This window comes from Cibotium barometz, chromosome 60, assembly GCF_041138505.1.
Source record: "Cibotium barometz isolate CiBa-2024 chromosome 60, ASM4113850v1, whole genome shotgun sequence".
NCBI lineage: Eukaryota > Viridiplantae > Streptophyta > Polypodiopsida > Cyatheales > Cibotiaceae > Cibotium > Cibotium barometz.
In genome coordinates, this window is record NC_141105.1 from 17358681 (window position 1) to 17383226 (window position 24546).

At 47.8% G+C, this 24546-nt stretch overlaps 1 protein-coding gene across 1 annotated transcript in view; it reads left to right on the plus strand.

Moving 5' to 3' along the window:
- Window positions 1-24546, plus strand: part of LOC147605063 (V-type proton ATPase subunit a3-like) — a 68901-nt gene that overhangs the window by 26133 nt on the left and 18222 nt on the right. The window contains exons 3-4 of the mRNA XM_086793990.1: window positions 23919-24041; window positions 24255-24362. Coding sequence (XP_086650116.1) covers window positions 23919-24041; window positions 24255-24362 — 231 coding nt within the window. The remainder of the gene's footprint in view (window positions 1-23918; window positions 24042-24254; window positions 24363-24546) is intronic.

The window sequence follows — 24546 nt, forward strand, 5'->3', positions numbered from 1 at the left end:
CACTCCAAGAAAGATTCAGCAGGCGACCTTGCTCTGATACCAGTTGATGGGAGAAGGAACTGAATTAGGGTTTAGAGTTCATTCATGGGAGACATACACAGAGAAGCAAGGGAGAGAGAGAGAGAGATGTGGGGATAAGTCAACTCATGAAAAGCATGAGTGTGTGACTCCCCTATCACACATGTATATTGCACTAGTACACATAGTGCACTTAGTACATTAAAAGTACTAAGTGTACTATGTACTATAACTTATGGGCTTGTACACACTATAAGGGTGGGCATAACGCCTTTACCCCAACATCGTGCATACCCACCTAGCATGAAACCAGCCTCTGATAGAAACCAGAGTGCGGTAGATTAGCAATCACCCGTCCACTTGTAGTCTAGATGTGAAAACAAAGCAGATTGGAGCTAGAGTGCCCAAATCTGAAAACACAGCGACACCTGTTGGCCCCAAAGCTTGGCGCCCCTTGCGGTATTTCTTTATTCAATTATAATAAAATGAATGGCTGAGTACAACACAAAGATCAGCCAAGAGTTTACACCTGTATATCCAATCTGACGGCCCACAAATCCTTCTTAGCATAGAGGATCTATGCACATAGATCTGTGTCTCCAAATAACACACTGTGCCTCCCTCTGATCAGCCAAGATCACTAAGCAGGCCAGCCATGGGCATACATCTGGCATAACTCAAGTGCATGATACATCATCTCAGCTCAAACATACATGTGCTGTCCAAACTCTGTCTCAACCCTTGTCAATCTGCCATACCCCTCCTCTCACAAGGGGCCAGATAACTCATATCTGCAACAGACATCAAGCAGTAGAAAGAGAGAGAGATGAACAGAAACGGAGCTTACCAAATTCAGCTCGTGAAACAGCACTGGAGGAAGCAACAGCACCAATCTGTACTTGCAGGCACTTGTATCCACAACCCTGCTTCACACATGTGCTTGTACTTGCCTGTACCCTCCTCCTGATGTTCACTCTTATGCTGTCCTTGAAAGTACAGATCTGAAAAACAGCACTGTACTTGATTGTACTTGACTGTACTTGACGGTACGGTCTTTCTGCAGAGAATCAGAAGTAGCCGCCTGCTGGATTTTGCTACTGGTTGCCTGCGCCGTCTGCTACAGTACTGTCCAGCACCTGTACTTGCCCTAGAACTGGTCGTACAGTGTACCTGCAAAAAGTACAGAGCTGTACTTGCAGTCGTACAGCACTGTACAGCCTTGCAGGCGCCTGTATCAGTCCCACAGCCGTGCGCTTCTCTGTCCTCAGCAGCACTTGCAGTCGTACAGGGTTGTACGGCTTCTGTACGGCCTGTTTCAGCTCACAGCTTGCAGAAAACAGCAGCTACAGCACAGATACAGCAGCCGCCTCAGTTTCCTTGTGCTTTTCCACGCTGTCCCTTTTGCTCCACGACTCCCAAAAGGGAAGAGAGAGAGAAGAGAGAGAGAAACACTCCAAAAGTGGCCCTCTTCCCCAAAATAATCCCTAGGGCCCCAAACTTTAATAAGTCCCTAGGGCAACTAAGGCCTAGGGACAAACTTTAATAAACATTAAAGTTTAATGTTTCTAGTTCCCCCCTTCACACCTAGGGATGTCCACACATCTTAAACTCTGTCCGGGCACTCCCCATGTGAATCATAAAATATTCTGACTCTGCAACCACCATGCCCACACTTGTACTGTTCCATTTTCACAGGGCCATGACATACCCCCCTCTTGAAAAATGGCAAGCGTCCTCGATTGCATTCTGGTGATGCATCAAAATATCCAAAGTGAAATATACAATATGGCAAGATCAGCGTCCCAATCTCTCTGAGCCATACACATGTATCAACATTCACTGCAAACCAATGGCATAGTAATAGTCCAAGTTGTATACCACTGTGAACCATACATATCCACAAAAATCTCCATGTGACTAGTACACATATATCATAGAAGTCCCATAAACAGATGTACTGTCAGCCTCAATACCTTCGGGTGAGAGAAAATCTGCACCAAGCGACCTCTAGATGTCATCTGAGCCTGTCTGTATCAAGGGAGTGGAGGTGCTACCCCCCTCTTGAGCATCAGGTAATGCTCCAGACCCATGCTCTGCTGAACCTGAATGAGCCACAATAAGAGTCGGCTCTAACTCAAAGGCATCGAGATAAAGCTGCAAAACCTGAGGTGAATCTGTTAAGTCACCTTCCTCCATCCACTTCGCATCCATCGGTGAATAGTTCTTGAACTTCACAAGATAGCGACGGGAAACTTTACCTCGTACCTTCCTTTCTTTATGTGCCAGTATCTGCTCTGGAACTAGAACCTCATCAAGTTCCTCAACTTCCGGCTGAGCCTCATCTGATACATCCTCAGGCACATCCCCACGGAAAGGTCTAAGAAGACTCACGTGAAAACCATTGTGAATCCTCCAGTGATCTGGTAACTTCAAACGATAGGTTACCTCACCAATCTTTTCCAAAACCTGAAAAGGCCCATAATATCGCATGCTCAACTTAGGGAATAAGCGCTCTTTACCCTTCATCTTCTTGAGTCTAGCCTTTTCAAAGCGCAAAAGAACCCAATCACCCAATGCAAACTGTAAATCACGTCTGTGACGGTCTGCGGCTTTCTTTTGCTTCTGCTGAGTTTTCTGGAGGGCCAACTTAACTCTCCGATAAGCTTCATCCAAGCTCTCCACATACTGATCAGCCTCAAAGATCTTATCCTTTGTATGCAAAATGGGTGGTACTTTCTTCCCTCCTTCTACAATCTCAAAAGGCGCCTTGCCTGTCGAGCTATGTACAGTGTTGTTATATGCAAACTCCACCAAAGGAAGATACTTTTCCCATTGTTGCTTGTGCTCTGACACATAACACTTGAGAAGATCCAACACTGTAGAGTTAGCCTCTTCTGACTGACCATCTGTCTGTGGATGAAATGACGATGAAAACTTGAGAGTTGTACCCATGTTGTCAAACAACCCTCTCCAGAACAAACTCGTCATCCGTGGATCACGGTCACTAATGATAGACGTAGGCAAGCCATGATACTTGAAGATGTTCGCCATGAACAACTTCACCATATGATCCACTTTGATAGTCTTCCGCACGGGAATGAAATGAACCTGCTTATTGAACGTGCATATGATAGCCCAGATGCCATCATTTCCCGTTTGTGTCCGTGGAAGATCAAATATAAAATCCATGGCAATGCTCTCCCAAGGTCTATCTGGAATAGGTAAAGGCTGTAATAACCCTGGTGTCTTCTGACGGTCAAACTTTACCTTCTGACATACGATGCATTGCCTGACAAAGGCAATGCATTGAGGACCATGAAACATATGTGGGAAAGTACTTGGTAGATGTAGTGTTTGGATGCATTGAGTGCTTGCATATGCTCATGTTGTACCATCAGTCGTGGGTCCTGCGGGATGCCCATGGGCGTAAGGCTTGCGAGCAGCCCTTAGACTGTTACTTTGCAGTAGGTAGAGCATTTTGAGGAGCATATTATTTGCGAATGCATATGTGTGTCATGCATATGTGTGCCATATGTAGCATGATGCATGGTTTTGTTTTTGGCTAACACAGTTAACGTGTTTCCATTTGATTTTAGACTTTTGCTGTAGGTTCTGAAGGAACAAGCAAGAGGACAGTATGGCTTATTGTGCAAGATGATTATTTTATCACCCAGATGCAGTGGAAGGCCATTGTTTTTGCCATATGGGGTGTCTTTGCTCATGAGATGCTTTGCTGTGCCATTGAGGGCAATCGAGGACGCTTGCCATTTTTCAAGAGGGGGGTATGTCATGACCCTGTGTTTTTCTCTGGACAAGATGCAGGTGTGCACGGGGACATGGTGGACAGTGTGAATGGCATCAGGTGGGAGTGAAAATGGAAGCCCATGTGTGGAAAACCCCAAGTGTGAAGGGGGGCAAAGAGATTTTAACTTAAAAGGTTTTAAAAACCTTTAAAAATTATTTTAAAGCCCTTCATTAAAGAAAAACGTGGCCCTTATGCTATTTTGGGGCCACGTGTGCTTTTTGGGAAAAAGGGGGGCTGGCAGGCAAAAGAGGCGTCTTACTCTGGAGGAAGCGTGTGGCTTTTTCATGGGAGAAGTGGACTGCATGCTGGCTGCGCACAGAAGAGCCTGTGCAGAACTGTACGATTGCTGCAGGTACAGTGTACGGTTGCTGCGCAGGTCAGGCTGCGCAGGTCAGGCTGCTGCAGGTGTAGGTTCAGGCGGTGCAGGAACAGTCCACGTGGCAGGTCAGGTTGTTGTTTGTAGGTACAGTCCACGTGGCAGGTCAGGCTGCTGTCTGCAGGTACAGGCGTCGCAGTCAGGTACAGCTACAGAAAGTCTGCGCTGCTGGTCATATCATGCTTTTTGGAAGGACTGCAGGCGGGCTATGCTACAGAAACTACAGGCACAAGTGAATAGCTCCTTAGGCATGCTTTTTGGAGACTAAAGGGCTGGCTGCTGTGTTATGCTACAGAACAGAGACACAGGCCTCCTTTCTCTCTCTGTCTCTCCCTCTGCTGAAAAGTAGACAAGGGCTGGTTTCTTTGGACACAAAGGTGGACAGGGGCTGGATTTCCATGAACATAGACATCATGTCGATGGCGTTCATCTGATGGAACTTTCAGTTTCTCTTTGCTTTGGATTCGGGACTGTTTTGGGACTGTTTATGGGCTGTTTTTGCTTGGATGCAAATTCAGCTATGTGCTTGGGTTTCTGGCTACAAGTACAGATCTTTTGGTTATGTTTCTTGGCATGGGAGTGATGGAAGCTCGCATGGCTACGTGCTCATGGAGCAGATTGTTTTCTTCTTGCTAGAAAGGAACAGTGGGACCTACAGTTATGGGCATCTCTATGTTGCCAGATGTTTCATGAGGGAACAGGTAACTAGATGTATGGAAACAGGACAGAAGTTTCAAAGGGAACAGGTAACTAGATGTTTCATGAGGGAACAGGTAACTAGATGTATGGAAACAGGACAGAAGTTTCAAAGGGAAACGGGCCTAAGAGTTTCATGTGGAAACAGGTCGTAGGTTTCTCGAGGAAACATGTTTTTGGGTTTCTCCAGGAGATAGGTCACATGCAGGCAGAAGGTACAGGAGTGGACACATGTTTGGTACAGCCTTGCTACTGATAGGACAGGGGACAGGGAATCCATGACAGAGATGGATAGTACCCTTGGAAGGTAGAGAGGGTTTGTACAGGTGTGTCGACTGTACGGTACAAGTCTCGGCAACGGAACCTTGAAAACTGGCCTTCAGAAACCAAAGGGCGGTGGAACAAACACTCGCACATAAAACACTTCAACACCATTGAGGACCTAGGAAAGGAAAACAAACAGGGGGAGCTAGAGTGCTCCTGCAAAAAGTACACGGACACCGATTGGCCCCAAATCGCAGTGGCGCCCCTTGCGGTATTTCTTTAATTGATTATAAGAGCTTTGATTACAATATAAGGCTGGGAACTCAGCCGTCCCAGTAGAACCCCTGAAGCCTGCAAAGAACCTGCATGTGACTTCTTGTCCACTCGGCATCCACAAACAAGTCCAGCCAATGTTCATATCAAAAGGCTCTCTCACATTGAGTCTGCATACAGAAGCTTTCTCCCATGATCAAGGCTGCCACAACCATCCATAGCCTCTCACACTATGAACAGCATCACACCCCGACACATCCAGTGTTTCTGCATCACAACATAGACTCCCAAACTGTCTCTCAAAAGAGAACTCGTATCACAGCACAGCATACCATACAGTTGACACACCTGTACAAACCCTCTCTACCTTCCAAGGGTATATCCATCTCTGTCATGGATTCCCTGTCCCTTGTCCTATCAGTAGCAAGGCTGTACCAAATAGGTGTCCACTCCTGTATCTTCTGCCTGCATGTGACCTATCTCCTGGAGAAACCCAAAAACAAGTCTCTTCGAGAAAACCTACGATCTGTTTCCACATGAAACCCTTAGGCCTGTTTCCCTTTGAAACTTCTGTCCTGTTTCCATGCATCTAGTTACTTGTTCCCTCATGAAACATCTGGCAACATAGAGATGCCCATAACTGTAGGTCCCACTGTTCCTTTCTAGCAGGAAGAAAACAATCTGCTCCATGAGCACGCAGCCATGCGAGCTTGCATCACTCCCATGCCAAGAAACATAACCACAAGACCTGTACTTGCAGTCAAAAACCCAAGCACATAGCTGAATTTGCGACCAAACAAAAACAGCCCATGTGTGGACAACCCCATGTGTGAAAGGGGGCAAAGAGATTTTAGCTTAAAAGGTTTAAAAAACCTTTAAAATCTTTTTTAAAGCCCTTCATTAAAGAAAACGTGGCCCATATGCTAGTTTGGGGCCACGTGTGCTTTTTGGGAAAAAGGAGGGGCTGGCAGGCAAGGAGGCGCCTATCTCTCTAGAGGAAGGGTGTGCTTTTTCGCTAAGGAGGGCTGGTCGCCTGAAGATGCATGTGGGCTGCGCATGGAAGGGCCTGTGCAGGTACAGTCCACGTGGCAGATCTGGTTGTGCAAGTACAGGCGTGTACATGTTGCTGGTACAAGCAGCGCAGGCAAGTACGACAGCAGGTATCATATTGTATAACTGCTGTGCAGGCTAGCCATGGGCATACATCTGGCATAACTCAAGTGCATGATACATCATCTCAGCTCAAACATACATGTGCTGTCCAAACTCTGTCTCAACCCTTGTCAATCTGCCATACCCCTCCTCTCACAAGGGGCCAGATAACTCATATCTGCAACAACAGACATCAAGCAGTAGAAAGAGAGATAGATGAACAGAAACGGAGCTTACCAAATTCAGCTCGTGAAACAGCACTGGAGGAAGCAACAGCACCAATCTGTACTTGCAGGCACTTGTATCCACAACCCTGCTTCACACATGTGCTTGTACTTGCCTGTACCCTCCTCCTGATGTTCACTCTTATGCTGTCCTTGAAAGTACAGATCTGAAAAACAGCACTGTACTTGATTGTACTTGACTGTACTTGACGGTACGGTCTTTCTGCAGAGAATCAGAAGTAGCCGCCTGCTGGATTTTGCTCCTGGTTGCCTGCGCCGTCTGCTACAGTACTGTCCAGCACCTGTACTTGCCCTAGAACTGGCCGTACAGTGTACCTGCAGAAAGTACAGAGCTGTACTTGCAGTCGTACAGCACTGTACAGCCTGTATTCAGCAGTTGTAGGCGCCTGTATCAGTCCCACAGCCCTGCGCTCCTCAGCAGCACCTGTAGTCGTACAGGGTTGTACGGCTTCTGTACGGCCTGTTTCAGCTCACAGCTTGCAGAAAACAGCAGCTACAGCACAGATATAGCAGCCGCCTCAGTTTCCTTGTGCTTTTCCACGCTAGAGTGTCCCTTTTGCTCCACGACTCCCAAAAGGGAAGAGAGAGAGAGAGAGAGGAGAGAGAAACACTCCAAAAGCGGCCCTCTTCCCCAAAATAATCCCTAGGGCCCCAAACTTTAATAAGTCCCTAGGGCCACTAAGGCCTAGGGGCAAACTTTAATAAACATTAAAGTTTAATGTTTCTAGTTCCCCCCTTCACACCTAGGGATGTCCACACATCTTAAACTCTGTCCGAACACTCCCCATGTGAATCATAAAATATTCTGACTCTGCAACCACCATGCCCACACTTGTACTGTTCCATTTTCACAGGGCCATGACATAGCGAGTTGCAGCTGTCAAAATACGCAGGGGAGATGATAACCAAATCTGAGACCACGAGCAAGTAGAGTGCAGAAAATAGACATCACAAGAGAAGGAGAGAGATAGGGGTGAAACTCTGCTCTATATACACAAGATCCCGGAATGATACAAGATGATAATAGCAAGGGGTGTGGGGGTCCATTATATATGGACCCCAGGCAGCTGTCGGCCTGCTCGAGAGGTAGCCGACAGGGTCCAATCTGTCAGAATGTGCAGCGGAAGACTAACGCACGTAGGAGACGCATCACCATCGAGCTCCACGAACACCCCCAACGGGCACTGTAGCATCCCTCCACTGGGCTCCCATCTCCCGATGAGCTGCCTCCCAAAACACCGGCCGGAGGGAGGAGATGACTATGACAAGGTGCCACTCTAGCCTATATATGGCTGTTCAACTTCCCATGCTTCCCAAGGCACCTTCTAGCCATAGATCACACGCTCGAAATCACCAACCTTCCAACACAATCCTCCACGACCAGCCACAAGGGCCAGTCGGCCAGGACTTCACATAAGTCGGGTACAGTTTGGCCAGAGGAAAAGTGCGTGCCAGCTCATGACTGCCCCCCCAAACCATAGATAAATGGGAAAAATATGGGGAGTGAGGAAAAATGAGAAAAGCACCTACAAGGCGGACACACCCACAACAGAGGCCTTGGTGTCTCAGTAAAGACAGGAGATGACTTCTAACACCCCCTCAAAACTCTTGGCTGTGAAACCATCCCCAAGGAGCTGGAGTGCCGCCTGAGCATAGCCTGAGGTAGCGACTTCGTGAAGAGGTCCGTCGCATTGTCCTCTGTCGAACAATAAAGTAGCAAGATGTCACCAGCCAAGATCTTCTCACATACAAAGTGATACTGTATCTCTATGTGCTTGGTCCGGGCATGGAAGACCGAGTTCCGAGCAATAGCTATACAACTCTAGTTATCACACTGGATGACTGTGGGCTCCTTCCGTGGAAACCCAATCTCGCCTAGCAGCCTCCACAGCCACACAACCTCGAAAGCAGCACCACAAGCAACCCGGTACTCTGCCTCTGTCGAAGATAGGGCAATAGTTGGCTGCCTCTTACTGCTCACAGAAATTGCTCTTGAGCCGAGGGTAAAACTGTAACCTGAAGTAGATCTCCTCGTGTCTGGATCTCCTCCCCAATCTGAGTCACTCCAACCTTGGAGTCTGACTCCATCCCCTCCTGTGTAGAAGAGTCCTAGATCCTTCGTACTCTGTAGATACCGCAAGATCCGCAATCTTGCGTCCCAATGAGACTTCAATGGTGTCTACATAAAAGAGCTCAACAGCCCCACGGAGAAGCTCAAGTCCAATCTGGTGTTCAGCAACCAGATCAATGAACCAACCAGCTTCCGATACTGTGAGGCATCAATTGGCTCACAAGGATCATTAACAATTAACTTTGTATTTGGGTCCATCGGCGAAGTAATAGGCTTGCAGTTCTCCATCCCAAAGGCCTCAAGCAACTCATGAACATACTGCTGCTGAGAGACAAAAAACCCCCTCGGGGTCTGCCACATCTCCAATCCCAAAAAGAAGTGGAGTAAGCCTAGGTTGGTCATCTCAAACTCCTTTGACAAGGCAGCCTTCGTCACGCCAATGTGCTCCACATGACCGCCGGTGAGAATGAGATCATCCACATAAAGAATGATAATCGTAACCATGCCGCGTTCCCGAAAGAGATATAGGTTGGGACCTGCAACCGATCTCTAAAAACCAAACAAAGAAAGAATCAATCTTCTGATTCCAAGCCCTGTTTAAGACCACACAAGGCCTTACGTAACCTGTAAACCATCCCTTCTGATCTTGGAACAACAAAGCCTGGAGGCTGCTCAACATACACCTCCTCCTGCAAGTCACCATTAAGGAACGCAGATTTTACATCCATTTGATACACATGCCACCTCATAGAAGAAGTAGGGGCAAGAACGATCCGAATCGTGGTCATCCTTGCTGTTAGTGCAAAGGTATCCTTGCAGTCGATGCCTAGCTACGAGTCTGGCTTTGTGTTTGTCCACTGACCCATCTGACGCATATTTGGTCTTAAAGGCCCATTTGACACCAATGACTGACCGTTTCGATGGCCTTGGTACCAACTCCCATGTGTTGTTCTTCTCGATGGCATCAAGTTCCACCTGCATGGCTTCCCTCCAAGTATCCTGTGAAAACACTTCCTTAACGGAAGTGGGCTCCTTGTCCCGCATGATATGAGACATCAAAGCATAGTTTACCTCAAGAAGCTCCGCTGAATCGCTTTTGTCGTGGACTTTGTGCGATCTTCGAGGGCCGTCCTCTGTGGTCCACTCGGAGGGAAGCTCCGTGACACCTGACTCCCGAAGGGTGTCAATCAACCACCTGGGTACTCGAACAGATCGCGGAGCCTCCTACTGCTGCGGGGGCTCTACTCCAGCTACGGGCTCAACCTCCTGTGCTGACTGTGGTTAACCAACTGGAACAATGGATTGGGAATCATGATCAGACTCCTCTGGATCTCCAAGAAGTGGTGGTTCCTCGACAGTGGAAAGTGGAACATGCTCAGCAAAGACCAACATCCCGGCTGACAACAATCTCATTCCTCTCTGGATCATGCAATTTGTATCCCTTGGAAAGAGAATTATACCCCACAAATATAAGCTTACAAGATTTGGAGTCAAGCTTCCCCCTTTGCTTCTTCGGAATATGTACATATGCATCGCTCCCAAAAACACGGAAGTGGGAGACATGAGGTTTCCTGCCAAAGTATGCCTCAAACAGAGTCATATTAGATACTGAAGTCGTTGGAGACCGGTTGAGGGTATGGACAGCTGTTGCCACAGCCTCTCCCCAAAGAGGACAAGGAAGATCACGATGCTCCAGCATGGTCCTCGCCATTTCCACCACAGTCCTGTTTTTGCGTTCTACAACTCCATTCTCTGAAGGCGATCTTGTATTGGCCAGTTCCCTCTTGATGCCATGATCTGCACAAAATCTGATGAAAGCATTCGAAGAGAATTCACCTCCTTTGTCAGCCCTGAGAGTCTTTACCTATAATCTAGACTCTTTCTCCACCATCACGTGCCAATCCTTGAACCGTGCAAAAGCTTGGTCCTTCTGTGAAAGAAAGTAGACCCACGTGAATCTAGTACAGTCATCAACAAGCAGCATGAAATATAGAGAACCTCCCAATGATGGTGTCTGCTGAGGTCCACACAAGTCAGTGTGAATCAACTCCAATGGTTTTGAAGCCCGCCTGGAAGCCTGCATCGGAAAGGATTCCCTATGTTGCTTACCACGTATGCAAGAACTACAACGTCCTTACCTGATGCCAACATCTGGCAAGCCAACCACCATCTGATCGCGGAAAGCTCGCCGCAGTGCATCCACATTTAAGTGGCTAAACCGAAAGTGCCACAGATCTCCGACTTAAGAACCTGTTAATGAGTATAGTGCGGAGAGCTTGTAGATACCATTCTCCACACCGCCTTCCCAAACAACCTGGCGAGTCTCATGGTCCCATAGAGCAACTGAATGCTCCTCAAATTCCACTCGAAAGCCAGTCTTGCATACTTCATGCACTGACAGAAGATGAAAACCAAGAACAAGGACGTAAAGAACACGGGAGGAATGCTTACCCCCCTTGCCGTCGGGAATAATTTCCATCTGGCCCTCACTGTGTATCGGAATGGTGGAGTTGTCGCCAATAAATATGCGACCTGACTGCCGTTTTAAATCCAAAAAGAAGTCTCGGGAAGGAGTCATGTGCCTGGAAGCACCACTGTCAAGAATCCACTCCCGAGTATCCTTTGCGGTGAAGCCAACTGCCTCCTCGCTCGAAGATGAGTCCATCATCTCTAAGTGCACCAATGCTGGAGTCTTTGCAGCTGAGGCTGAAGAATCAGCACTCTTCCCAGTCTGCTTAGGACACTTCCTCCAATAGTGGCCTTTCTCGCCACAATCTTTGCAGGACCTCTCGGTCTTCAGTTTCTCTCGATCTGTGTCAGGCTTCTTCTCAGAAGACTTCTCCGGTGAAGCCTTCCCTTGGCCCTTGTTGTTTCTTCCGGCCTTTCGACCGTTGGCCAGTTAAGGCCTCTGAATCTCCGCTGTGAGGAGGGTTCGTGAATTCCTCCTGGTCCAAGACCATGGGTACAAGCTCCTCCCATATAATGGTGCTGAGCCTGCTACTAGTAATCAAAGAGGAGTAGAAAGCAGAATACTGAGAAGGCAAGTGGGATAGCAAAGTAATGGCCATATCTTCTGATGATATCTCCTTCCCAGCTTGGAGGACTTCCTGCTGAAGGGCCTGCAGCTTGTTAATATGCTCCGCATCGTCGACGACTTTGCAGGGTTCATAACCCGCATCTGTACTTCCAAGGAAATCCTCTTCATGGGTGATACCCTGTTATAAAGAGGAGCCAAGTGCTGCCATATGCCTCTGGCCAGCGTCGTATGCTTTACATGATTGATCACTTGCGGTGTGCAGTTGAGGAAGATAAATGAACGGACCTTGGCGTTGACACGATCCCACAACTGTGCCTGTGCCTCGCGGTTCTTTTGGTTGACTGTAACTCCCCTTCCTTTGCTTCCGGCCGTGGAACCCCGACAACGATGAAATCAGCAAGGTCATATGACTCCAGCACAGATTCCATCATAACCTTCCATATGCCGTAATTGTTGCCGTCCAATTGACGGTACACCGGGAACGTGGGGAGTGTTGGGATCTTCACATGCTTCTCAGCCATCTCTAACAAATCTGCCATTGCGGGGATGTAACTGAAAAGGGTGGGTGGGTGGGGAAAAAAAACTTACACCTACCAGTGGCTGTCCAGCAATTCAGCCCGCCGTCCTCTTGCTTCTTCTCTTCCCGAACAGTCCCGAACAATCTACCAATCAGCAACGCAACAGTCCCCCTCTTGCTCATACAACTCCCAAGATCTATCAAGAGCCTAGGACTCTGATATCATGTCAAAATACGCAGCGGAGATGATAACCAAATCTGAGACCACAAGAGCAAGTAGAGTGCAAAAAATAGACAGCACAAGAGAAGGAGAGAGATAGGCGTGTAACTTTGCTCTATATACACAAGATCCCGGAATGATACAAGATGATAATAGCAAGGGGTGTGGGGGTCCATTATGTATGGACCCCAGGCAGCAGTCGGCCTGCTCCAGAGGCAGCCGATAGGGTCCAATCCTCCACGACCAGCCACAAGGGCGAGTCGGCCAGCATCCATGAGTTGGCCCCGACTGTACATAAGTCGGGTATAGTTTGGCCAGAGGAAAAGCGCCTGCCAGCTTACGACTGCCCCCCCCCCCCCCCAAGCCATAGATAAATGGGAAAAATATGGGGAGTGAGGAAAAATGAGAGAAGCACCTACTAGGGCGGGCACACCCACAACAGAGGCCATGGTGTCTCAGTAAAGACAGGAGATGACTTCTAACACTAGCTACTCCGGTCTCAGATGCTGACGATGCAACTCCGGTTCGAGCGTATGATGAAAAAGTTGACTTCCGGAATGGATGGCATCCAGGTAAAAGCTCCTGTAGCACCCTCACCTTCCAGTTCGAGAGCTTCGGTGGTGGCCTCTGTTGGATTATATCATCTCTAGAGGGTCTACATCACCTTTTTTATGCTTGTATTGGCCATTTATGAGGCCCTGCATTAGCATATCTTAGCATAGATTATTCAGCATTTTTCTACCATTTTTTGGTATATTTAGGCATTTTATGTAGCATTTTATGCTACTGCCATGTTGTCGGCCTGCTACAGCTGGCCGACCAGCATCCTGAGGGAGTATATAAGGGCTTGCTCCCTTTCCCTCAATTCATCTCATTTTTCAGCATTCAGTTGAGGTCATTAGCAGATGCTACGGGCTTCCCTCGTGCTCAGATTTCAGCAATAAACATCAGTTTCCAGCATTTACAGGTCTTGTACCTGGGCCTACATCTGTGTTTTATATTTGCTTCACTTTCTTTCATCATGGTACCAGAGAAAAACGCTGACCTGTGAGCAGAAGAAAGCTGCGTTTTCTGTTTTGGAGCAGAGGCTTCGACAGTTTGCTGCGTTTTCTGCAGATTTCAGCGTAGAAGGTGCTGTGTTTTCTTCCGGGAGCAGAGGCTTCCTCAAGAGTGCTGCGTTTTTCTTCATCTGACACTTGGGACTGTTGTATTTCTGAATTTTCAGCAAAGATTGCTGATTTTTTGATTGCTGAAGCCCTCTTCTAGGTGCTGAGGATAGGGAACTACATCTTGGAGAGATCTTCTTCCTCTCCTTTTAGTTTCCCACCCTCCCTCCCTTTCTTCTTGCTGTGCACAGCCTAACAGGAGGACTTCCTGATTTTTTTCAGCCCCTTTCTTCAGAGAAGGTTTCTTGAGGACATGGCTTCACGAGATTTCTCTATACACCCCCTTCATTGATGTATACCATTCTATACCCCCAGTATGGTACAGGATGGAGCTAGCTAGGTTGCATATCGTGATTGTATACTCCTTGCATATAGCTTTGCATTCTCCTAGTAGTAGAGCTCCATCACCTCCCCCACTCATTGTACTTATTGCACACACCGATTGAGCTTTTTAGTTCAGTACTTTTTCATTTTGTTGGGATGACAGAGGATACCCCACACAGGTACACTGATTTGTCTCATACGCCGAGTTCGGTCTTTTGGAAGACGTTAATAAAATCTTTCTTTCTTTCTTTCTTTCTACTGCTACTCCTTCTCCTGTTGATTCTCCAGCACCATCACAGCCTGGATCCCCTCCTACTGAAACCGATCCCGTCAAGTGGGAATAGACTCTGTTGGACACCCACACGCGTAATAGCACAACTTAATATCACAATTTGAAATGGACAACTTAATAACAACTGAAAATTGAAATGAAATAGATGGACACCAGCACTGGGGCCGGAACGGGCCGACCCCCCCTCAATATATGATATATTATTGGGAGTATTTAACAAATACAATGCTCCATGGGTTCAATGAACCAGATGATGTCCATGTACAAATGAATACAGTACCAAACAAGAGGCTCGAAGTAGATGTTCGAAGGAGAGCGACCACTTGAGTGGTCCAGTCTCTACGGTCCTGTGCCTTCACTGGAATCCGCGGAGAGCGCCCCACTAGTGTTTCAGGACCACGCACAAACAGGCGCTCCCGTACTAACGCCTGGCTCTCCCGATCTCGGCACCTTAGGACCGTGGTTCTCCAAAAGCTTGGACTACCCGGCACCGAATGGGTGTTAGCCGTAGAGAGAATCCTTTATCAGATTTACAACAAAGTTCTTTACTTAAATCTGAATTCACTTACTTGTAGCTCGCAAATGCAAGTCAAATACCTAAGGTGTTTGTGTGCAGCTACTTGAGAGGGACACCAAAGCGCAGCAGCCTGTTGAGGAGGAGCTGCTGCTGCTTGTGTAGAAGGTGTAGCCACCTAGGAGGTGCAGAGCCGCCTGTAGCCGTCTATGGAAAGGAGGTGCAACCGCCTGCAAAGGAGCACAGCCGCGTGCTGCGTAGGACACAGCCGCCTGCTGTGGAGGAGGATGAGGCGTAGCCGCCTATGGAGAGGATGAGGAGACGCAGCTTGCTGTGGGAGGCGCTGCCACCTGGAGAGTGCAATAGTCGCCTGCTGCAGCCACTTGTAGGGTGGCGCAGTTGCCGGTATGGGCAAGAGATGCCCGACTGCAGTCGCCCGTGGGGAGGAGACACAATCGCCTGCAGTAGACAGGCGCAGCCGCCTGTGGATGCAAGTGGGAGAGAGAGGCGCAGTCGCCTGAAGGAGGTGCAGCTGCCTGATGGATAGGAGACGCGTCGATGTTGGCACTGTTGTTGAATGGTGGTGTGAATGGTTCTGTATGGAAACTAGACAAAGGTTTCAAAGGGAAACATGCCTAAGGGTTTCATGTGGAAACAGGCCGTAGGCTTCTCGAGGAAAAATGTTTATGGTTCTCTAGAAGATAGGTCACATGCAGGCATAAGGTACAGGAATGGCATAGTCACTGGGGACGGAAGGGACGACTGCTTGGAACGCGGGGACGTCGAATCGAGACGGAACAGCGACGGGGACGGATGGACGTCCCCCACGACGCGTCACTCACAGGGGACGGGGACGGGGACGGGGACGGGGACGGGGACGGCTCTGTGAGGGGACGGCACAGAGCCGTTGCATTTTTTTTTGGGCTGTTTTTTTGCCGTTGCGCTTGCCGTTTTTGGCTGTTATTTCCTTAATGATAAGCTTTATCCCTTAGAAAAATTGAAATTTATCAGTCATAGCAGCGGAGCTATGGCAAAATTTTTATAAAAATTACACATAAAATAATTTCATTCAAAGCATAAAAAGAGGACTTCCTACCATATTCTAGGAATTATCATCCTAGATTAATTGAAAGAAATTCATTATAATCATGGAGAAATTGAATTTTTATATTATGCATAAAGGATAAGTTTTTATATCAAAAGTGTTACTTTTATCATTTTTATTTTCATGCATAGAAGTATGCATAATGGATAAATTTTTATATCAAAAGTGTTACTTTTATTATTTTTATTTTCATGCATAGAAGTATGCATAATGGATAAATTTTTATATCAAAAGTGTTACTTTTATCATTTTTATTTTCATGCATAGAAGTATGCATAATGGATAAATTTTTATATCAAAAGTGTTATTTTTATCATTTTTATTTTCATGCATAGAAGTATGCATAAAGGATAAATTTTTATATCAAAAGTGTTACTTTTATGCGCTTGCCGTTTCTAGCCGTTTATGTGCCACCAATTGGCCGACCATTTGGTCCATCTCCAGTTTTTGCGTCTCGTTCACTTGAGGCCAGGCCGGTGTCTCGTGTGAAGAGGCCAGTATTTTGCTGACATGGACGGGAGCCAGACTGGTGCCACCCGTGTGTTAGCAGGATGGTGTCGTATGGACGGGAGCCAGACCAGTGCCACCCGTGTATGACCTGGACTGTGTTCGACCCATGGGATTGTCACGCCATGGAAGAGCCAGTATTCGTGCCGTGTTTTGCCTATGGGACTGTCACACCATAGGGAGACTCGTGCCTGGAACTGTGTCTTACCTATGGGACTGTCACTCCATAGGAAGACCAGGTTTTTATGTTTTTATGTCGTGCCAGTTTTGTGCCGACAGATATTTTGTACTTGTTCCATGAACGGGAGATATGTCCATGTTACTATTTGCACATGCACACATATTTTGCATGTTTGAAACTGTTTTCGCATGACATGTATTTGTGTGTTTGCCTGCTTGACGTGTTACTTACTGAGCGGGGACGCCTGCCAGTGAGTCGTGAAGTCTGCTCTGTATTCTGACGAGTTTTAGTGCATGTGAACAGGTTGTAAGTATGTTGCACAAGTAGTTTTTAATATTTTATTCTAACCTTTTAATTTATAAGGTTAGGTGTTCACATTCACTTAAATGTGGGCACTCCCTTTGGGCACCCACTTAGGGGCCAAGGTGGGCAGCCCCACTTAAGTGAGTGTGGGGGTGGGCATGGGCACCTACCCAAACTCCCCACCCACATGCAAGCGTGGAGTAAACTCCACTTTCATTTTTAATAAAAAAAGGTTCCCTTCTTCATGCGTGGATCATCACCATCGGCGTGCTCTTCCACCATCCTTCGTAGAAAAAAAAAGAGAGAACGACCAGCGCTTCTACTTCTCTCAGGCTGCGCTTCTGCTTCTCTCAAGCTGCGCATGCCACCTCCAGTAGGCTGCGTTTCTGCATACAGACAGCGATTGAGCCCTAGCTGACGGCTACAGCCAGCAGGCAGTGTCCATCAGCAGCAACAGGCGGCCTTTCTCCTTAGGCTGCGCTCCATCCTCCATACAGGCGACTGCACCATAAGGCTGACGGCTGCCTACTCTACAGGCGGCTGTGTGTTTCATCTCTAGCAAGGCTGCGCTGCCCCTTGCAGGTGGATGTGTGCCCACTTCCAGCAAACGACTGCACCAGCTCCACCCTCATAACAAGGCTACGCTGCCTTCTTTCTGCAGGCGACTGTGTGACCAACTTCAGTTGGCTACTCCTCTTCTCCTGCAGGCGCCTACTCCTTCTCCCAAGCAGGCGATCCCTTCTCCATACAGGAGGCTGTGCCTTCTACAAGGTGGCTGCACTTGTTGTAGCCAGGCGGCATCTCCCTTCTTCAGGTGGCTACATCTACTCCACAGGCAGCTACCCCTCATCTTCCTCGACAGGCTGCTGTGTCTCGGTGTCCCTCACAAGGGTGGCTTCAGCATACCACAAGTATTGGTTTTCTATCAACCATCCACAAGTAAGTGACTTTCAGATTTGAATAAAGTATTTTTATGTTTAAATCTGATAAAGGATTCATCCCGCTCGGCCAACACCCGTTCGGTGCCGGGTTGTCCAAGCTTTATTGGAGAACCTCGGTCCAAAGGTGCTGAGATCGGGAGAGCCAGGCGTTAGTACGAGAGCGCCTGTTTGTGCGTGGTCTCGGAACACTAGTGAGGCGCTCTCCGCGGAGTCCAGTGAAAGCACAGGACCGTTGCGATTGGACCACACTAGTGGTCGTTCTGCTACGAGCTTCTACATCGAAATTCGAGCCTATTTGTTTGGTACTGTTTTCATATGTACATGGACATTATCTGGTTCTCAGAACCCATGGAGCATTGTATTCATTAAATACTCCCAATAAATATATCATATATTGAGGGGGGGGTCGGCCCGTTCCGGCCCCAGTGCTGGTGTCCATCTTTCCATTTCATTTCATTTAATTTCAAGTTGTATTAAGTTGTCCATTTCAAATTTGTGGTTTTAAAGTTGTGCTATTAAGCGTGTGGGTGTCCAACGGAGTCTTTCCCACTTGACGGGATCGGTTTCATTATGGCTGTTGGCTTGGCCTTGGCCCTTGGCCCTTGAGCCGTTGAGGCTTGGTCCTCTCTCTCTCTTGCCCTTGAGGCTTTCCTCTCTCTCTCTTGCCTATCTATATAAGAACAAGCCTCTACAAGGCTACAAGCACACACAACTCTCAAGGCTCAAGCTTTCAAGCTTCTTCTAGCTTCCAACTTCCAAGTTCCAAGCCTCTAGGCTCTCACACAAGGCCCGCGGGCCGCCGCCCTACTATCTAGATTCTAGAATCTAGACACTCTCTCTCTCTCTCTCTCTCTCTCTCTCTCTCACCTCTGCCTCAAGCCACTTGAGTCTTCCAACTTCCAAGCCTCTAGGCTCTAGACCTCTCTCTCTCTCTCTCTCTCTCTCTCTCTCTCACCTGTCCCTCAAGCCTCTTGAGTCTTCCAACTTCCAAGCCTCTAGGCTCTAGCCTCTAGGCCTCTCTCTCTCTCTCTCTCTCTCTCTCTCTCTCTCTCTCATTCCTCAAGGCTCAAGAGTCAAGCCATCTTCAACCATGGCATCCTCCTCACGTGCCGGGGCTTCTCGTAGAAGGACAACGGGATGGACATGGTGGGAGGAGGTTAACTACACCCCAGCCGCTCATGGAGGCGGTTCTCGGCCATGGGTATGCAAGCTTTGCCCGTACCACCGACAAAGTGCGAGCCCACCTCTTGCATGAGAGTGGGCATGAGGTGAGGTTTTGCACGAATGTCACGCCCGAGAAGAGGCGGGAACTTCTTGACAAGCTTAGCGTCTACGAAGCGGTCGAAGCGACAAGAAGGACACCACGAGTGGCCGTGGATCCCGCGACGATGGGGAGAGGAACTCAAGCCTCTACAATGGAGTCATGTGGTGGATCGGAATCATGCACACCATCACCTTCACCATCAAGTCGGAATGTTACTCCATCCACGACGCCGGCACCCTCCCATCTCCACGGCCTCTCAATCATTACGTGGCCCACGACGACAATCTACACTTGGGGAGAATTGGAACCCCAAGTTGAAGGAGGAGGTGGATATAGCGGTGGCCCGCTTCTTCTTCCACGACCACATTGCCTTTTAAGCGGCTAGGTAAGTGCAATCGATCATTGCCAATTCATCATTCATCATCCTAGTCCTTTTCTCATTAGTAAATTACTTTCTTGAATAGGTCGGAATACTTCAAGGTCATGGTTAAGAAGATTGGGGAGTATGGCTCAACCTATACGCCCCCTCATCCGAGAGCTTGCGCACTACATTGCTCGAGAAGGAGAAGCGCATTGTAGAGCAAGCGGCCGACAACACAAAGCGGCAATGGGAGAGGAACGGAGTCTCCCTCATTGTGGATGGATGGAGTGACACCTGCAAGAGGAGTATTCACGGCATGGTTGCATATTCCCGCGGAGAGATGTACTTCATCTCATCTCATGATGCATCCGGCACTGGGAAGAGTGCGGATGTGCTTGCGGCGGCGGAGTGGGCTACCACCATGGAGATCGTTGGCCCCGAGCATGTAGTGGGCTTTGTTGCGGATGGGGAGTCTTCCAATAGGGCGGCGGGAGCTATTCTCCAAGGTATGTTTGGACATGTCACGGTGTCCTTTTGTATGGCTCATTGCCTTAACAACCTCCTCAAGGACATCGGGGCATTACCATGGATCAGCCCGCTCATTGAGGAGGCCAACACCATGGTCTCCTTTGTCCTCAACCACCAAAGACTTCGGCATGAGTTCAACAAGAGGTCCTGTCTTTCTCTCCTCAAATATTCCGACACCCGGTTTGCCTAGAACTTTCTCATGTTGGGCCGGTTGAAGGATTGTAGCGGTGCTTTGAGGGGGCTTTTTCTTAGCGATGAGTTTGTCGCCACGCAAGAGTCCCATACAAACACTGGCCAAGCGTGTAGGCTACGGGCGGATGACGCCTCTTGGTGGGAGCGTGTGAAGACCACAGATGCTATGGTGAGGCCCATAGTCCACCTATTGAGGATTGTAGACGCTATGCAACCATGCATAGGCAAGGTCTACGAGGCCATGGATCGCATGATAGAGAAGTTGAAAGACTTCGTGCCTGACGAAGACAGATACGAGGAGATCCATGCCTTGTGTCTAGGAAGGTGAAATTCCTACTACTCTCCATTGCATGCAGCAGCTTATGTGGTGGACCCAGAATTCCAAGGCAACAAGCAGGAGAGCGACCGGGAGGTGAGCGCTGGATGGAGGATCATCTTGGATCGTCTTGTGCCTGATGCATCGGTTAGGCGCAAGATCAGGGACCAGCTTTCGATGTACAGGTCATTTCATGGCTCCTATGGCATCATGATGCACAGGTTGACCGCTCGAAAGTTGGTGCTGCTCTATGGTGGGAGGACTTTGGTTCAGATGGACCGGAGCTGCAGCAGCTTGCCATCCGCATACTTAGCCAGGCCGTTAGCTCCTCTTGCTTGGAGCAACTTTGGAGTACCTACAGCCACATTGCCTCTAGGAAGAGGAACCGACTCGGGGTAGAGCGTGCCAATGACCTTGTCTTCGTCAGCGCGAACTTGCGAATGCTTTGCAAGAGTGTGAGCAAGAAGGCAGATTCCTTCACTGAGTGGGAGATGAGTCAACAAGAAGAGCAACAAGAGGATGAGGTGCAGGAGCAGCATGCCAGTGAGGATGAGACTGAGGATGAGCTTGATGCTTCTTTGGCACAAGCTACCCATGACCATGAGGCGAGCACTTCACGTGGATGATCATTCATGGATCATGATTCATGGGCCTTACTCCTTAGCTCTAGCCTCTAGCCTCTAGTCTTCAGCACTTTTTTGTCATTGACTCATTTGAGTCCGTCCATGTATTGTGCCTCCTTAAGGCTTAGTCCTGACTCCTGACTCTTGAGTCATGACTCATTTTGTATCTACTTAATTATTAATATGACTCAAAAGCTTACCATTTTAGTGTAAATTTGTGCTCATTTTGATGTACTTCCAAAGTAGAATAAGTGTAGAGTAGAAAAATTAAAAAAAAAAGTATTTTTTGAGTGCCGTTCCCTTCCCCGTCCCCGTTCCCTACTTATGGCCGTCCCCCGTCACCGTCCCCCGTCCCTTGTGACTTGAGGAATGGACACATGATTGGTATAGCCTTGCTACTGATTGGATAGGGGACAGGGAATCCATGACAGAGATGGATAGTATCCTTGGAAGGTAGAGAGGGTTGGTACAGGTGTGTCGATTGTATGGTATGCTGTGCTATGATGCGAGTTCTCTTTTGAGAGACAGTTTGGGAGTCTATATTGTGATGCAGAAGCACTGGATGTGTCAAGGTGTGATGCTGTTCATAGGGTGAGAGGCTATGGATGGTTGTGGCAGCCCTGATCAGGGGAGAAAGCTTCTGTATGAAGACTCAATGTGAAAGAGTCCTTTGATGTGAACAATGGTTGGACTTGTTTGTGGATGTCGAGTGGACAAGAAGCCATGATGCAGGGTCTTTGCAGGCTTCAGGAGTTCTACTGTGACGGCTGAGTTTGTAATCAAAGCTCTTATAATTAATTAAAGAAATACCGCATTTTGGGGCCAATTCGTGCCCGTGTACTGTTTGCAGGAGCAGTCTAGCTCCCCCTGTTTATTTTCCTTTTCTTGGTCCTCAAAGGTGTTGAAGTGTTTTGTGTGCGAGTGTTTGTTTCGCACCGCCCTTTGGTTTTGTCTGAAGACCGAGGCCGGTTTACACCTATTACAGAGAAACGTGCTGTGAAGTACAATGTTGAGGAAAGTAGATGAATATGACGATTTGGCTACCCATGTATATATATTCACCAATGCTTCTAGTCGGCGAGCAATATTGTTGTCGGCCACCTGTACTTGACTGCCATGTCATCATGCCACGCCATTGCCACATCATCATTACCATGTGTCAGTTCCACGTGTCCTTTGTGCTATCCGACTATGCCTATCAATTGCTATCTGATGTTTGGCTCTGCTTGCATACTTGTAGGTGTGTCACAAGTTCCCAATCATAATTCCTCTTTGCAGGAATCAGCTTACGAGACAAAGTAAGCTAAGGAATGACCATTCTCTGTAACATAGCTCCAATGGCGATGTTACTTGCATCGGTGATTACTTGGAATGGATCATCCCACAAGGCAAGCACTAAACAAGGGACCTCCAATAAAGCATCCTTGATATCCTTGACAGCCTGCAAGCCATGTGGAGTCATGTGGATGCGTTGCCTATAGGTCTCGACCCCCTTGAGCAGATCTGTAAGAGCTGCCAAGAGGTCGGAAAATTTGTCGATGTGGGTAGAATATGCCTAGCAAATCCCCACAAATGACTGTATGTTGTATGCCGTTGTTGGAATCTCCCAATTCGGAAATTTTGCCACTTTGACGGGGTCTAATCAGATGCCTTCGGCACTTCTTAGAAATGCGTTCACAGAAGGAGGTGTTCCCAAGGAGGCGTTGCCTAAGATGCATGTCCATAACCCATAGTCACCAGAAACGAGAAACGGGAATGGAAATGTTCGAGGAATGGAATGGGGAAACAAGTTTTTAGGGGTGGAAACAGCCGTTTCTTGCGACAGTATCATTTGGGAAATGAGAAACAGCCATGAAAATGGATGGGGTCCTGAAATGGAGAAATGCATTTCTAGGGACGGAAACGGCTGTTTCCTATGACTATGCCATAACCAGAACTATCCCAGAGTCCATTCTAGATTCTGAAGATTGGGAGGAGTCATCAAGGGAACGGCATCCACCTCTCTCTCCCGAGCTCCTGCACAATCCCAAAGGCTTGTGCCTTGGCCATGAGATACTGAATCCTATGCATAACATGAGGACAAGGCATTGGAATTCGTTTTACCCCTTTTTATTCCTTTTAAAATGTTTTTGGGGCTGCCATTTTCATGAGGTTGGGATGTTTTGACAAATAAAGGCTACCACCATAAACAGGAGGTTGGCAGCTAGAGTCAACCCAAGGTGAGCTGAGTATCCACATCAATGAATGAGCAACACCATCCTGCATACCTAACCTAGAACCCCAGGTTTAAGGCAAAGGTTGATGGTTGGACAGTTATCAACAGGACCAACCAGATGACCAGAACCCATCCTACTGGTATTCTCCACATTTAATTCTTTTTTATTTTTTGAAGGGGGAGTTTGGGGGTGGGGGTGGGTGGTTTTAGGGTAAGCAGGATAGAGAGGGTAAGGCGCAGCTGTGCCAGCCTGAAGAGGTTATCTAGTGCCCCTGCAGTTTGAATAGGAGGAGAGAAGTGGAAGAGGTTAGGGGTACCTAAGTTTACCTGGTTGCCTTATCTATTTTCTAGATTGATATTTTGTTTTTACACAAAATGTGGATTGTGACTATGCCTTCTTAATCCTATGCAGGTCAAACGCTGTGGAGAAATGGCTCGTAAGCTACGTTTTCTTAAAGATCAAATGGTGAAAGCAGGCATATCTGTTGCTACCAGATCAACAGCACAAAAAGATGTGGATTTAGATGAGCTTGAGGTATGCAAATAGTCCAGCTATAGAAGGCATTGCCCATTGTTCTAGATGACTTGTGATTACTTGCTGATTGTAGGCCATGTATTAATCCTTAAGCCTATTTGTGTCCATGTAAAGCTGCAATCTTTCTTCTTGTTTTTTCCTGGTGGAGTTGGTAAGTATATATACCACTAATTGCTAGACTTCAATGCTTATTTTCTTGTCTATTGTGGTCAGGTCAAGCTGGGTGAGCTGGAGACAGAGCTTCTCGAAATTAATTCTAACAATGACAGATTGATACGCAGCTACAGCGAGCTTTTGGAATTCCAGCTTGTACTGCAGAAGGTATTCTCGAGCATGACACTGCGTCATACAATAGAAGTATGCCTGTTTCAGGAAGGCACCAGTATATGCTAGTATCCAACATTGCATTCTAGTATGTATTAGAAATACATGAATGTGACGGTGTTGCATGGATTCTGAAGCTTCAAGTCAGCACTTTTGATGGTGAAGAAATCGTGCAGAGACT